Below are 16338 nucleotides of genomic sequence, written 5' to 3' on the forward strand. Positions count from 1 at the left end.
CTGCCATGGTGAGAACTGGGTGAATGGGGGCTGCTCCCTCAGCATGGAGCTCACACTGTGCCATGGTGAGAGCTCGGTGAGTGGGGGCTGCTCCCTCAGCATGGAGCTCTCACAGCTCCATGCTCACACAGCTCCACACTGTGCCGTGGTCTGACAGCACCCGTCAGAGCCACTGCAGAGACCTGCACGAGGGGGTCCCTGTCCAGTGGCAGTTTTTGGGACCCTTCTGCACACCAGTGAGCTCTGTGCCCTTAATAATTTTCTTGTGGGCTCCAGTGTCCCACTCATGCCAGGTGTCCCAACAATCCTAGTGCTCCAGGCTCTGCTCTCTACCCCTGCTAATGCTTACACGTGCTCATCCCCTGGCTGTGCCATTTGTGAGCATCCTGCCCTCCAGACACTGCTGTTTGACTGCACAATCTCATCTCTGCTCTTTCCTGCCACTCAGCGTTTGGATTTTCTCCTTTCCCTGGTTCCTGGGGTCCTGGGAAACAGGACAGACTTGCCCCAGACTTGAAGAAGTGTGAGAAGCAGCACTAAAAAACAGCTTTGCTGCTTTTTGACTTCATGTGAGGGGGCAGATGGCTCAAGAAGACCCTTGCAGCTCTCTAGGTTTTGGATGCCGGTGCTTTGCAGCCTGGCGGGGCTGCGGGAGTGGGACTGCGAGTCTTCACACCCATCTGCTTTGGGGGCTGACTGTGTCCCTGCAGCACCATCTGCTTGGGCCTGGAGCTTGACTTTCCTCCTCTCAGGGTGACAATGCCAAGGAGATTCTGCTTGGTTTTCCTGTGCTGCAGAGGTGTCTGTGTGCTTAGCTTGGCGTGAGAAATACTTCAGACTGACTCACCTCCTTGTGTGTATGGCTTCGGTGTTCCTTCATGATTCCCCATGAAAACATGGGTAACTAAGTATTCCAGACTCCTGGTTTTACCCAGTTTTTGAGCCCAAGCCTCATACTGCCCTGAGTCCGAGCCCAGGGAAGGTTTCCAGTGGGGCCTGTGTGGGAAGGCTGCCAGCCACATGGAGTCAGTGCTGCTCCGTGTGGAAAAGACTTCCCAAAGCATGGGCTGAGCAATGTCAGAGGAGCTACTCTGCCCTCAGTGTCCTGACAGCTTTCCCAGGAACAGGGGCATCTCTCCTTAAAGCAATACTTTTCTGGGATTCATCTTCATGAAACCTGGCTGGAAGTGGGGAAAAAACCCTTCCCTGGCTGACTGCTGCAGTGCCTTTGCTTTTAGCAGTCAGCCAGCTACATCATTACCTGGAAGCAGCTGCAGAAATGTCTCAGTACAGGTGCCAGTGCTTTAATGGGGTCGGATTGGCAGGGAGGAGGTCCCGTATCAGGGAGGTGCTGCCATCACACGCGGGAGTCCATGGAGTACATCTTGCTGGTGGCTGCTCGGCCCCGGGGCCGGGGATGCCTCTGGGGTTGACAGCGGCTGCTGGGGGCTACCAGGAAAGAGTTGGGCTTGTGTCATGGCTGGCAGTTGCAGGGTGACTTGGGACTGCCACAGCATGGGGACACAGCAGGAGAAATTAACTGAGACAGCCAGCAGGGTTAACTTCCACCCCATGGGACCGGGCATAAAGATTGGAGATGACGTCTGGAGAAGCATCATCTGCCCAATGTCCCTGGTGGGAGGGCTGAATTTCAACCAGCACATCCCTGCAGCCATTGTCTCAGGCTTTGGCTGATGACAGGGATTCAACTTCAGCACAGCTACTGCTTTGAGTAAACATCAGCACACCTTCATCAGGACCTGCAGGCCCACAGGTGTGGATGGATCCCTGCACCCTCTTCACGCCCTTATAGGGTTTATGGGGCCCCTCACTCAGCCCTGTTCTGCCTTGTGTAGCCTTCCCAGCCAAGGGGCACAGGTTGGGCACAGAGGAGTCCCCCTTGGTTAGGCTGGGCCCTGCAAGAAGCCTCTGTGCTCTCTGAGCTGGTCCTTTACCCCTTGGATCTGCCGGGCAAAAAGCTGCTTGAGATAGGATGGGGTGGAATGAGACAGACTGACCTGTGCAGGCATAGAGGCAGCAGGTCAGCAGGACAGATGCCACAAAGCAGCCCATGGAGCCAGCCATCCCCAGCCAGCATGACCACCCAAAGTCATAGTGGACTCCCAGGAATATATTGTGTGACACCAGCATGGCCCTCTCCACGTAGACATCCACTGCATACCACACAGAGCCTATGAGACCCAGGATGCCTAGGAGAAAAGGGGCTTGTTAAAAACAACCATACAACACCCCACGCTCCCCAAGCCCCGCTGAGCGGGTGCCACCAGCTCCCAGCATGGTCCCCAGCTCCCTGTGGGACACGAAGTCTGTTTGCTCCAAAGCTCTCCCAGCCACGCACTCCCAGCGCAGAGTATGACTCCAGCTCCATAGCACAGCTTCAGTTTGACACAAGGATCTTCCTTGAGGAAGGTGATGCAGTCAAGCCCAAGGAGCAGTGTGGCCAAAGCCAGGCCAGCCAGGAGATCTGCTGTGATCATCAGGGTCCGTGTCACCACAATCTTCACTGGGTAGAAAAGTTAAAAACAACCAGAATCAGGAATGAGGAATTACCAGAGGAACAGGGGTCTCCAGATTTCTGCCCATGTCCTTTTTGAGTCACCCAGCTCACCAGTGGCCATCACACTGGAATCCACCAACTCCATCCCTGCCATAGGCCAAGGGAAGGTGCTCAAAAAGCTCATCAGAAACTTAATAAGGACTTAAACCCATGATTAGACCACCTCAAGAAACCAAACAACTCAAGGTATACCCATCACCACCTGGTATGTAGTTGCCTGCTCAAGCCATTCTTGAGCAGAAGACACTGCCTCTCACACTGTTTTTTCCTCCAAGTTGTGTAGCAGGTGTTTTAAACAGCAAATGTCAATATACCAGTGAAAAACTAGAGCTGGCATGGATCATATCAGTAGCTGTGATGGGACTGCCCTGCAAAGCTCGCTTCTCCCCCAGAGCACGGTGGCAGTCCCCCTTAGTCCATACCAACATCTTTCCTTCTCCACTGCCTGAATCTGTGTTGTTCCATGTCACGACCCAGTACAAAGGTTCTCTCTCTTGGTAGGCCCTGTGCAGGCCAGAAGAAATGTCCCTACCCTGATGTGACTGTCCCTGAGCTGTGGGCATGAGTCCTTGGCCAGTGGGAATGGTCCTTGCTCTGCCTGCAGCACAGTGGGTAGCAAACCCTAGGCTCTACATGCTGGAGCATGTTTGTCGTGAGGTGGCACAGCTTCACAGCATCTTTCCTGCCTGATGACCCCATGGCAGGTCTAACTGCTGAGTTTCTGCCAAGACCAGGCTATTGGGGCAGGAGATCAAGAGATCAAGACAGGCTGGTGTGGCTGACTGACAAAGGGCAGCTTGGTGCAATGAAAATCACTTTCCCTCTTGCCTTTCAAGAAGACTCTGAGCTGTGAACTTAATAAATGCCTCCAGGGCAGGTCAGCTCACCTGGGTGGTCAGCCAGAATTGAGTCATACTGGTCGCAGGTCCTGACCCCGTCCTGCATGTTGGTGACACACTCCCTCCAAAGGCCCCGGCATCTGTGACTTACCTGGAAGCAGGAGAAAGGCATTCACGCAAAAAGCACCAGAGTCTCCCCAGCTTCCCATGGATCCCCCAACCCAGCAAGGCAGATTTCAGGCTCCCACTACTACACCTGGATATGTCCTGGTGACTCCCTGCCCATACCTGCTCTCTGTTTTCTCCTGCTCCATTCCTCTGCCTCCATAATCATCTAATCCTTCCATTTACAAAGCAGTGGCTTTGCCCCATCATGTCCCTTTTCCAAGCCTGTGGAGCCATCGTGCAACCTCATGTGTTGGGGAGGATGAAACAAGAAAGCCTTTTAAATATGACTGCCTGGCAAAAGATTTTGAGAATATAGAAACTATAAGTGAGATTGAAATGAAAGCAACCTTTGAGACACCTTAGTTGTGACCAGTTGAATGTATTCCCCCCTGGAGGAAACAATTCCCTCTGCAAGCAGGCAGGCCTAAGAGTCAGAGCAGGCCTTGCAGTTTGGCAGATGGGACCCAAAGAATAAGATTTAGGGTTTAACACGTAAACATAGTACGGTAATGTAGTGATTCTTATAGGTTGTGTGGAAATGTTATAAGATATGCATGCTGTAGTAGATTGGTTAATGAGAATCTGCATATTCAACACTGAAGACGATTTATTGTATTGTAACGGGAACTTTGCTCTCTTTTGGCGTTTTCTTATCTCTCTTCTCCCTTATCTCTTTGCCCACTCTCATGCTCCTCTTCGCGCCCTTTTCTTTCTTTGTCTCTTTGTCTCCCCTCTGCACTCCTTCACCCCCTCCTTTCCACATGCTCTCCGCTCTTAAACCTTTGCCGTTGACTCTCTTCACTTTAGGCCGTTCTTCTCTCGGCCCTGCTCCGAGCTGCGGCTGGCAGCTCCCAGCAGGGCCCTGCACCCAGGCCTGTTGTAATAAACAAGTTATACGGCTTGGCTTCAAAGAGATCTTGTCTCTGTCCGTCCCTACCGTGCGTGACCCCCGTCACTCCTACACTCACAGATGGCAAGGCACCCACCTTGCTCTCAGCTGCTCACCTTGAGGATGATGGTTGCTTTGCTCACCTTAAAGGTGGCTGAGGGCTTCTAAATGGTAGACTTCAGGATGGGGAGATGAGCTTGAAATTAACTTGAGCACCATGTGTTTGATTAGTCCAAAAACAATGCTAAAAACTACAATAACTATAACTAAAATAAACAGCACTAAAAACACAGTTTTCAGAATAGATCCCAACCAGCCCGAGAGTCCCCAGCCTTTGAACAGTCCCTCAGCCCAAACCACATATGGACTACCTTGACAAAGGCTCTCGGACATCAACAGAGAAACTGACAACTGACTGGATGGACTGTTCAAAGGCTGGGGACTCTCGGGCTGGTTGGGATCTATTCTGAAAACTGTGTTTTTAGTGCTGTTTATTTTAGTTATAGTTATTGTAGTTTTTAGCATTGTTTTTGGACTAATCAAACACATGGTGCTCAAGTTAATTTCAAGCTCATCTCCCCATCCTGAAGTCTACCATTTAGAAGCCCTCAGTGCTCCAACAGAATCCCGACCGCATGGTCTGATCACCTTTTAAGCTCAGGGACAGGGGGAGGGGAGGTACAGGTGAGCCACCAACCAGGTGAGAGGGGCAGAGTCTCAGGGGAAGATGACACCCAGACAGGCCAATGACCTCTGGGCACAGGGGCATCCTTTGAACTTGACCAACCACACGACACCTTGCTGGAATGTTCAGCCTGATTGACAGGACTCACTCAGCATGGGGGCAAGGGGGAAGGGAGAGAGGTATAGGCACACCTGGGGGAATGACCTGGAAGGCCAAAATGGGACATTACAGCACACCACAACAGGTGGCTACTCTGCTCACCTCCAAGCTGTCATCAGCATTGACCATCCAGCAGTCGGTGCATGTGGCCAGGAGTAGGAAGAGTGTTGAGAGAAGAGCAAGCCCGAATGCTGTCACCTGTAGGGCTGCACTCATGGGGAGACCTGCAAGGGCACAGAGATGTTCACCAGCTCTGCTCTGGCTACTGCCAGACACCCAATCTTACAAGGACAAGGTGCCACCGAGGCCAGGCATCCTCTGGATACCTAAGAGTCATCTGGGTCCTGTCTCACAGTGCTCACTTGCTGTCAAAACGCTCTAATATCCTCAGCCAAGGTTGGGCCACAAGGTTTACATGTAGAGAGAGCTTTTAGACACACAGTAATTTTGTAGTGGATACATTCCCACATCGGTTCCCTTTCTTCCAAATGGAAAATGCCAACCATCATTACTTGCCCTTTGGCAATCAATCGATGCTGGAAACCACTGTCAAATAACTGCTGCTAGGAAAACCTGTGACCTAAAGCATGTTTCCAGAGAACCTCTAGAGACCCATCCCTGCCATGTGACTTGGTGGGTACATCTTCTGCCTTTTCTTGCTTTTGCTTTTCACTCCAAGAAAAGCTATGAGGTGTTAAACATCCAGATTGGAGTACAAACAAGTGTCCCATGGAGGTGTTCTAATCTTAAGCACAAGCCCAAAGACACATCTCCCATTCCAAGGGGGACAAAGGCTGCTGGGGCATGATGTGGGTGTCCTGAGGAGCTGCCAAGACTTTCCACAGAGGAGAAGGGAGGGCACCATTTGTTTTCCATCCTAGATGGATGTTTTCCATGCCTAGGTGAAGGGACTCTGGAGAGAAGAGAGCTGTGCCCAGGGTATGAGCTGGGGACATTGTGTCTGCAAACCCGGGACAGGAACCCTATTTTGTCATGTTTTGCAACCCAAAAAGCCAAATATTTTACTGCCTGAATTTGCAACCACTGCAACAACCCTTTGGACAGGGATTCATACAAATGAGTTAATTAGCAGCACCAGATGAGTTTCTGAGCTACATGAGTTAATTACCATGAAATGATAACCCATCCTTGTTGAGTACCTCCAGCCAGAGGGCGCCCACCCTGGCATGGCACAGGCTCCCTGAGGGGCAAAGACGGAGGGAGGGTTGTCCCCACACCCAATGTGCCCCACGTCCCCCCACATCCCCTCTTGGCATCTCACTGGCAGTAAATGCATCACTCTCCCATCATCTCTGAGCATGGCCATCAGCTTCACTCCGAGTGGGCAGTCTCTTAGACCCCAATTTACAGTAAGTTTTTTTAATTCCCCAGGCTCTCTTCTGAGCTCATTCCCCAGAGCATTATTTGTTTCTGCTAGAGCCTAGCTGTTTTGGAGCCTTTGAAGAAAATCTGTTCAACCACTTCAGTTATATAATCAAGAAAAAGGAAGAGAAAGAAAATCTCCATGCTAGGAAAAATCAGCTCTAAACCTTGTTAATGATAAAAGGTGTTCATGGAGAGCATGAACTATTTACCTTCACTGCAGGCTCATCCTTGTTGCAGAGGGGATGATGACAGAATCTCTTTGTTGCTGATGATTTGGGATAAGGGATGTAAGTCTGGAAGGCTCTTAAGTGCTGGTGGGATTGGATCCTGACTTATCTAACGGAGTCAGGGACACGCAGCAACAGCTGGAGCTTGTGCTGGGCTCTTTAGGGTTTGTCCAAGGTATGTCAGCTGGGTTTTGTGCTCTGAGACATGATGGGCATCCCTGCAGTGAGAGCAGCCATAGGCTGGGAATGGAGCCTCCCCAAAAATGTCACATGAGGAAACCAGTGGAAACCTGCTGGGAACTCTCCCCAGGTGGGGGACTATGTGTGCTGGACAAATTATTGTTTTTTTATTAGACCTTTCAATTACTGCCTAAGAATGAGCGGCCTAAGATGCTGGAATGGAGTAAGATCCAGGAGCGACACCTGAGTTCAGAGGGTTGGAAGTGGCCAAAGAAAGGAGCTGGAATGCCAGGGTGGTAATGAACCTCTTTGGTAATTAAGACCTTTCTTTTTTTCCCATTAAGCAGAAAACAAGTGAAAACCCCTGCAGCAGCGATGGCTCAGGTGCCTGTCTGGTCAGCCCCCAGGGAGGTGCCTGTGAACCTGAGCAGCAGCACCCAACCCGTCGGGCACTTGGAGCGGCCCTAAAAGCTTCAGGTTTGTTCTCTAATCCCCTCCTGTTTGGGGATTACACAGGATCTGTGCCACAGCATCCTCCGAGCATCCCTGGGCTCAGCTGCGCCTCATGGCTCTGCCACCGCTCACCCTCATCTCTCATTTCCATTCGTCGGTCATAGGTGAGGTGCGTTTGGGTTTTTAGGGTGGGTTTTGCTTTCTTTTGTTGTGTGGGTTTTGTGGGTTTTTTGGGGTTTTTTTGGTTTTTTTTTTTTTTTTTTTTTTTTGGGGGGGGGGGTTTTTTGGTTTTTTTTTCCCTCTAGATAATCCTCTGCAGCATTTTACTGTGGGCATTTCGGCAAAACACCAATCTTGGCAAATCCTTCAGCCCTGCAGAGATGCCCAGGTGCCTGATGTGTGACATTCCTGGGGCTTTGAGTTATTCTATTTTCCCAGAATTCTGGCACATGGCAAGCCTAATGCTTTGGAATGCAGCAGTGAATTAAGGCCAAAAATGTTCAGAAGGGTTTGTGAACCTTCATTTTCCAACCTTTACAGATCAAGAATGGTTCTTGGACATCTATGACGCATGAAATACTGTGTGACCCCAAGTGATACAAAACTGTACCTCCATGGTCTTGGCAACACCTATAGAATAGGTGTATTTGTATTTTCTGCTCTGTCTAAACACTCAGTTTATGTTATATCAAACTAATCCACTTTGTTAATCCCCAACTGAAACCTTACTGGGGGTGAAAAGAGGCAGGTGGAGGAGCAGAACTAGGAGCAGTCTGTCACAGCACAGCTAGTCTGTGGCTGAACAAGGTAAATCTGGCCATAACAAATCCAATTCGTCTGGCCGGGCTCATTCTAGAAAAGAGATTACAAAGGCCTCAGCCAACCCTGTTCAAGCTCAGATGCAGATATACCCTATTGGAAAAAGGCTCCCAATATTACCAGTTAGATTGTGCCTGGGCCAGTCTGACCCTCGCTGCCGGGCCAAAGGCAGCAACTGCGGTGTATCACCCCAGAGATACCTTGGCTTGCTGGAGATTGCAGCTGGGCACTGAACAAGTCCAGGCTTGTTAGGACCCCGTTTACCTCAGGAGGAATAGCTTCAGGCGATGGTGAAGAGAAAAAGGAGAGGATTCTGCTGGAGGGTTTAATGTCCAGAGGTTTATTCCATGGTTACAGAGCTCTGAACGTGAGCAACTGCTCCAACAGAACCTGACCGCATGGTGTGATCACCTTTTTAAGCTCAGGGACAGGGGGAGGGGAGGGACAGGTGAGCCACCAACCAGGTGAGAGGGGCAGGGTCTCAGGGGAAGATGACACCCAGACAGGCCAATGACCCCTGGGCACAGGGGCATCCTTTGAACTTGACCAACCACACGACGCCTTGCTGGAATGTTCAGCCTGATTGACAGGACTCACTCAGCATGGGGGCAAGGGGGAAGGGAGAGAGGTACAGGCACACCTGGGGAAGGAAGTTTACAACACACTGCAACAATACCCCTGGCCAGAGAGCTGGGGGAGAGGTCCCATCCAGTCAGCTCTCTAAGCTGGGAGGTTCAGACGCCCCACAGAAAGGGCAGCGCATTCAGCTCAATGCTCAATGACTCTGCCTTGTGTCCTGTGTCTGTCTCCCACCCACGACTCCACATAACAGTGGTCCAATGATTAAGCTCCTTTCCCGGGTTAATGGCAGTGAAAATCGGATCTTGGGTTTGTCAAAAAAAATTTCGGCTTGTCAAAACGATGAGGTTTGTCGCAACCACGTGTTAAAAGCGTGCTGGCAAGACCCAAACCTTGAACTTCAGCAAATATTTTACTAAAAAAACCTGCTGTGGCTGGAAGGGGGAAAAAAAAGAAAGATGTTTTCTGAGATGGGATGATCTCAGAGGACTAGAGAGGACTCAGCAGATGTTGTAGGGGCAGGACAGTGAATAAGAATTATTAAAATCACCACCAAATTCAAACAACCATGTCTCAGATGTGTGAGAAAAGCCCTTCTGCATGCCTATGTGTGGGGGTAATTTTCCCTTTTCCCTCATTTCTGCCTATTTAAAAAATGACTGTTATTTCACAGGGCTTTGGCTGAAAGCAAGAGGTATGACCCAAAACCTCAATACTACTCATTAATTGGGTGTGTTTGTTTGAAAGACAGGTGTCTGCCAGGGAAGGCAGGAGCCTCCCTTGGAATGGAGAATGTAAACCCCCGACCCCTGGATTATTATAATTTTGAAATCAAGGGGCTCTCAGGCAGATATGAGGACAGGAATAACAATTCTTTACTAGTATGTATAACAAGGCAAACAAAACAATAACATTAACAACAAGCAGAACCAGGGACGCAGCAAAAGCCTTCTGGGCTGCTGGCACTTTCCACTTCGGTGCAGTTACCGTCACAGCTGGCAGAAATGAGCAAAAAAAATCTGGGGGTGGTGGACTAGATGTATTAGGAGTTCCACAGCGGTAGCTGGAACTCAGGGTTGGCCACAGCGTGGAGAAACCGAAAAAGCAGCGGGGCCAGGGCAGCGGGGCCCAGAGGTGAGGCTCGGGACTGCCAGGGCACACGGGCAGATGGTGATCGGTTCCTCGGTGCCGGCAATTCTCTCTTGCAGGAAGGGAGAGCCCGGCTGTCCTCCTCCGATGCCAATGAGCGAGCGCACCCAGCTGCCTCCAACCCCGTCTGTTTTACCTGGCGGCATCTCCGTCCCCCGGAGAGAAACTCCCCGAGGGAAAAAAGCTACACCCAGATGCTCCACTCCTCACCCGACTTCAGACACAGTCTTTTGTCTTTCTTAAGCACCCCTAAGTGTCCGTAAGTCCCCAGTAGTTAGTTTCCTAGCAATTTATGGGAAAAGAAAAATCTGTAAGTAAAAGAAAAAGGAAAAAAAATCCCAACTCCCAACAACTGGTTTAATGACTAAGTGCGTTGGAGGGGGGGAAAGTGCTTCAGCCTGCCTGTGCTGTGAGCAAAGGCAGATCCCTGTCGCAGACATTTCTCTACAGAAATCTTTTCTTTCGGATTTCTGTGTCTTCTGGAGGCCAGAGGCTTCAGAAGACAAGGTAAATAATTATTATTAGTTGCTGTGGAATGCAACAGGGATACTTTGATTGGCTCATTTCTTATGTTTATAATTAAGGGCCAATCACTAGTGCAAGCTAGGGGACTGAGTTTTTAGCTACAACTTTGTTATAGATTCTTTCTTTCTATTCTTAGCTTAGCTTAGCTGCTTTGCAAATTTCTCTCTATATTCTATTAGTATAGTCATAATGTATTATATGTAATATCTTAATAAATCAAGCCTTCTGATCAAAATACAAGATTCACCGTCTCTCTATCACCAGCTGCGACCCACTCAGGCGCAGTAATAGATCCCCCTCTCTGATGTGCTTCCAGCCTGGGTGTCCATCCCCAGGAAGCCTTCAGGTGACTACTGGAGATGTCGCAGCAGCCCCCAAGGACAGCAAATCCCTGGGTCTGAGGTGGGATGGGATGTATTTCTGGACTAGATGCAGGAGGCAAGACGAGGATGCTAAGACGACACAGCAGCCATGCAAAAAACTGGATGGAAAACATGACCTCTAAAGAAAAACATGCACAGCAGGGGCCACGTCCCACATAGGGGAATAAAAATCGGCTTAAATTAGTAAATACCCAATTAGGCACAAGTCAGCTCTGAATTAATGGCAAAAGGGAGAAAACAGGAAGACTTCAGCTATGAGGGTTCCTAAGAGGGCCTGTAAGTGGAAGATGCTGGTGGCGTTTCAGCCTTGGGAAGAGACTTGTGGAGGGGTCAAGCTGGATTCCCAAGGATTTAATCTGAAGAAATTTGTAAGAGCACATCCCCACCTTTGAGAGCAACACGTGGCAAAAGATGCAATATATTTAGCCAGGAGGGCAAGAACTGTTGAGGATGGGGGAAAGGCTCCTGCCACGCTGCAGAAGTGGCTCTGAACCAGCACTGGAGGGGACTGGTCCAGATGGGGAGTGAGGGGAGGTCAAAGAGACAGTTCCAGAAAGATGCTCATGATTTAAAGTATTGTAATACCACCAAGTCACAATTTTAAGTACAAAAAATCCAAGGCCATGCATCCCAAGGGAAAGTTAATGAAATTTATATTAATAGAATAAAAAACATTCTTTACACTGAAATATAAAAAGGCCTTTTTGATGTGTGGGGTTGTTTGTTTTTGCTTTCTTTTTTTTTTTTTTGGGGGGGGGGGGTTGTTTGTTTCTTTTAAAGCATAAGATTCCTTTTCAATCCTTACTGCAGTGGCTTTGGTTGTTGTTTTTCGAACCCCAAAATCTGGGTTCAGCACCTGATGGGTGATGCCAGCCTAGAAGCACTGCTCTCCCATGAGGTGTGCAGGATAGCTTTGCAGGGGGACTGCAGCTTAAAAGAGACAAAGGCAGTTCATGCCAGGGAGAAAGAGAGAAATCACGCGCCCCCTCGGGGAAAAAACAGCATTGTTTCTCCTCCAGCACAGCCAGGGACCCAGACCCGAGCGTGGGCATAACATCAAATAGAGGGAAAGGAAATAAAACAGAAGGAAAGAAAATAAAAAATGAGAAAAGTAGAATAAAACAAAATAGAGCAAAATAAAATAAACAAAATAAAATAGAGCAACCCAAAATTTTTTAAAAATCAGCTTTCTCTTCATATTTGGGTTTAAAGATAAAATTAAAAAATAGATTATGAAGCTGTTTGGATAATTTTCAGTGTCCTTCCCTGTGGGTTGGTTGGTACAACACCTGCAGCAGGGCTGGAGGGATGGAGTACAGAGAGTTTGGAGGATTTACAGATGAAATTGGAGCTTTGGCAGTTGCAAAACAATTAGTAGCAGTAGAATAGAGGTACAAAGTGGTGGAGGCAATTAGCAGGTTGTATTTGGAACCTTCACTGTCTGCTCTAGGGGATCTTGGCAGGGGAAGAGGGATTTGGACCCAGCAGGGAGGCACCAAAATTCAGGGCTCTGTCCATCTGTAACCAAAAACAAGTAATTTATGTTCAGACCCTCTTTTTGCTGCTTTAATTTGCCCAAACCGATTCATTGTTTAACAAGGCACAGCCTGGTCCTGGACAGGAATGAGTCCAAGGCAGGTTTGGGCTGGCAGAGCTCAGCTGGAGCAACTGGCCTCCAGGAAGGAATCAATAATAATTAATAATAATTTTAAACTGTTGCTTTTCAGTAGCAATGAGGAAGGGCAATGCTGCATCCTAAAAGCATCCCTCTGCCAAGAACGGGGCTTAGGGATGCTTGAACCCCAAGCTGGGCTGGTGCTGTTAGAAGTAAAAACCTCATCCAAGGAAAACCAAACACTGGCTTTCCTCCCCACTTGCTCCTGAAAACAGGATGTGAGAAAGGGGTGGCCATGGTACAAACCCCTTCTGTGTGGCACACCCCTGTGGGATTGGCCAATTGGCTCTGTGCCCCTTTGCCACTGGCATCAGCCTCCCTGCAGCACCCCCAGAGAATCCCTGTGACACACAGAGATGGTGTGGCCACAATGTGGGGCTGGGGGCAGCACCCCCCCCAGCTGAGAACACAGCAATGATGGATATGACAGGTGTGACACTTAAAACCTCTGCTTTGGAGGCTGGCACTGAAAATGGTGCTGAAACCCGGAAGATAAGAAGGAGAAAGGTCTCACAGGGCATTCAGGGTCCAGGCAGGGTGGGAACACCAGGGTCTTGCCTCTTTTTGGGAGGGCAGAGAGGCACTGGGCAGCAGGAGCGTAGGGCAAGGGCTCAGACATAGTCCTGGGCTGCGGAGGGCTGTGACTGCTGCTGGTACCGCTGTCCTCGGCGCTCCTTGGCGGGGCAGGAGCAGCACAGGAGGGACCCCCCCAGCATGGAGAGGCTGGCAGCCCCCCAGCCCACGAAGAGAGCAGAGCCGAACTCGTACCTGTGACGAAAGGGGTAAGGGCGCATCAGGGAGGGGCAGAGAGGCACAGGTGCAAACTTGTTGTGGTGTGCTGTAATGTCCCATTTTAGACTTCCAGGTCATTCCCCCAGGTGTGCCTATACCTCTCTCCCTTCCCCCTTGCCCCCATGCTGAGTGAGTCCTTTCAATCAGGCTGAACATTCCAGCAAGGCGTCGTGTGGTTGGTCAAGTTCAAAGGATGCCCCTATGCCCAGAGGTCATTGGCCTGACTGGGTGTCATCTTCCCCTGAGACCCTGCCCCTCTCACCTGGTTGGTGGCTCACCTGTACCTCCCCTCCCCCTGTCCCTGAGCTTAAAAGGTGATCAGACCATGCAGTCGATTATTCTGTTGGAGCAGTTGCTCACGTTCAGACCTCTGTAACCATGGAATAAACCTCTGGACATTAAACCCTCCAGCAGAATCCATCTCCTTTTTCTCTTCACCATCGCCTGAAGCTATTCCTCCTGAGGTAAACGGGGTTCCTAACAAGCCTGGACTTGTTCAGTGCCCAGCTGCAACCACCAGCAAGCCAAGGTATCTCTGGGGTGATACACCGCAGTTGCTGCCTTTGGCCCGGCAGCGAGGGTCAGACTGGCCCAGGCACAATTTAACTGGTAATATTGGGAGCCTTTTTCCAATACAAACTGAGATGGGCAACAGGATGCTTGAAGCTCCGATGAGGTGATCAAGGTGATGTCAAGGCAGATTTTAGTTCTTCCCTCTCCATCCTCATCTTTCCTGTTGGCTGTATCCAGCTACCACATGTCCCCAGCTTCTAATCCTCCCCTGGGCTGAAATTCCACACGTGCACCACTACCCAGTCCCAGCTTTAGCATCAGCGACATCTTCTGCAAGGTGGCAGCGAGGGCTGGCAGAGGTCCCACCCGTGGGGCACACTGGGCCACAATGCTGTGCCCCACCAAAACCAGAAAGGAAAGGTCCAATGGGAAGTGCAGGGACAAGACAGGATTCAGAAGGGCACCTCCTGAGCCAGGGTCTTACCTGGTGTTGATGGGGATGGTGCTCTCTCTGAAGAACTCATAGGTCACCTGTGTTGCATACAACGACACGGCAGCCAGTGTGCACAGACCTGGGCACAGAATCGTGGAATCACAGAATGTTTTGGGTTGGAAGGGACCTTTAAAGATCACCTAGTCCAAAGCCCATGCAGTGAGATGGTTGCCTAGCTGTTCCACTAGACATCAAACGTTGGCTGTCAATGACATCCAGCCCTCACCAAACTGCTCCCCTTCCTCTATCAGCGTTGAAAGGTGTTTGAGGATTTCTGCACTAGTGATGTATGAAGGCTAGAGCTGCCTTACCAGAGAGAACGAAGAGAACACCTCCAGCAACAGCTATGCGGCTTTTGGTGACAGGATCCTCCTCCCCAACTTTAGTGCATTTCATGCCCACCACGCTCACGATGATGCCAAAGAAGCCCAGGAGGAGAGAAATGACCATGAGAGCCCGGCATGTCTGGATGTGAACTGCAAGGGGGGAAGAAAAACTGCTCCCAGCAGGTGCCTTTGACCACAGCCGGGCACTGGAAGCAAGGTCACTGTGTTCCATGCTGGTGATGGATCTGTCCTTAACCCTGACCTTGCTGTGTAGCTCCTGTGTCATATCCTCCCCACTTGGTAGATATGGGGACCTCAGCTCAGCTCAAGGCACTGCTCCCAATGCCTTCCCTGACCTTCCTCCCTTCCACCCTCATCCTGGTCATGACTGTGCTGGGCTAGGAAACTACCTTGCCAGGAGCAGCACCACAGTCACCAAATGCCAAAAGGGTGATGCACGGTCGTGGAGCAGGGGTGGGGGGGAGTGTTCGATGTCCCCATGGGGCACTGTTGGTATCTAAATGTGACGCCCACATTGGGGCTCAGACCTGCTGGGGCCAGGAGCATCCCAGCCACACAAATGGGCTCAAACCCACAGCGCCAAGAGAGGCTCAGTCCTGAGAGGGGGCCCAAGATTCACAGATGGAGAGGGAAGCTTGGACCCACATCAAGGCTCAGCTCAGTGGATGAGTGGACTCAGACCCTTCTGAGGGGGGGTCAGATCTACAATAGGAGTGGGGGCAAGAAGGACTTGGACCTGAAGGTGACTCAGGCTCCAGGAAGAGCCAGGGGAGCTCAGATGCATAGGAGAAGGAGGCATCCAGACGTGAAGAGGGTACAGACCTGTTCGGGATGTGTGTTCAAACTCATACAGGTGGGTTCAAACACAGAGAAGGGCTCGGAGCCATATGGGGGAGGGTCAAACCCACAGCGGGACTCAGACTTACAAAGGGGCAAGGGCATCTCAGGATCCCAGGGGAGCTCAGACCAAGGCAGAGTCGGGGAGCGGAGACTGCACCCAGGAAAGGAAGCGGGGCTCATCCTACGGGGCCCCGGGCCCCCATACGCACCTTCGAGGGAGAGCAGCGAGTCGTGCAGGCGGCACTGCACCTGCCCGGTGCTCTGGGCGGCGCAACTCATCCACAGCCCCTCGTGGAGACCCACGGCCGTGATGATGGCGTCCCCGGCGTACGAGCTCTGCCGCCACTGCGGCAGCACGGCGGCCGCCAGCCCCGCCACCCAGCCGGCCAGCGCCGCCAGGAACCCGGCCAGCTCCCGCGCCCCGCCGCCCATCGCCGCCGCCGCGCCCGGGCCCGCCCCGGCGGACGGAGAGCGGCCGCGGGAGGAGGGACAAGGCCCGAGGGGCGGCTCTGAGGGGGAACACGGGTCGGGGCGGGGGGAGGAGGGCAATGTCGGGGAGGATTTGAGGTGAAGGGAGAGACGTGGGTCTTGCGCGGGGAGATTTAGGTCCCAGAGGGGATTTTTTGAGTTTCGAGTGGGAGAGTTGGGGCCAAGGGGGT

General features: G+C 51.1%; 2 protein-coding genes across 2 annotated transcripts; both read right to left on the reverse strand.

Moving 5' to 3' along the window:
• Positions 1 to 1357: 1357 nt before the first annotated feature.
• LOC131092463 (claudin-16-like) lies at positions 1358 to 7070 on the reverse strand. The gene is made up of 7 exons (XM_058039142.1): positions 6914 to 7070; positions 5421 to 5542; positions 4591 to 4638; positions 3466 to 3568; positions 2360 to 2524; positions 2019 to 2210; positions 1358 to 1449 (listed from the first exon to the last, which is right to left on the reverse strand). Exons 2-7 carry the CDS (start codon positions 5532 to 5534, stop codon positions 1358 to 1360), a joined length of 714 nt encoding a protein of 237 aa, XP_057895125.1. The 5' UTR covers positions 5535 to 5542; positions 6914 to 7070.
• A 5673-nt stretch (positions 7071 to 12743) lies between these two features.
• CLDN19 (claudin 19) lies at positions 12744 to 16111 on the reverse strand. Its single transcript, XM_058039486.1, has 4 exons — positions 15889 to 16111; positions 14804 to 14968; positions 14484 to 14571; positions 12744 to 13462 (listed from the first exon to the last, which is right to left on the reverse strand). Exons 1-4 carry the CDS (start codon positions 16109 to 16111, stop codon positions 13306 to 13308), a joined length of 633 nt encoding a protein of 210 aa, XP_057895469.1. The 3' UTR covers positions 12744 to 13305.
• Positions 16112 to 16338: the final 227 nt, after the last annotated feature.

This window comes from Melospiza georgiana, chromosome 22, assembly GCF_028018845.1.
Source record: "Melospiza georgiana isolate bMelGeo1 chromosome 22, bMelGeo1.pri, whole genome shotgun sequence".
In the NCBI taxonomy this organism is placed as follows: domain Eukaryota; kingdom Metazoa; phylum Chordata; class Aves; order Passeriformes; family Passerellidae; genus Melospiza; species Melospiza georgiana.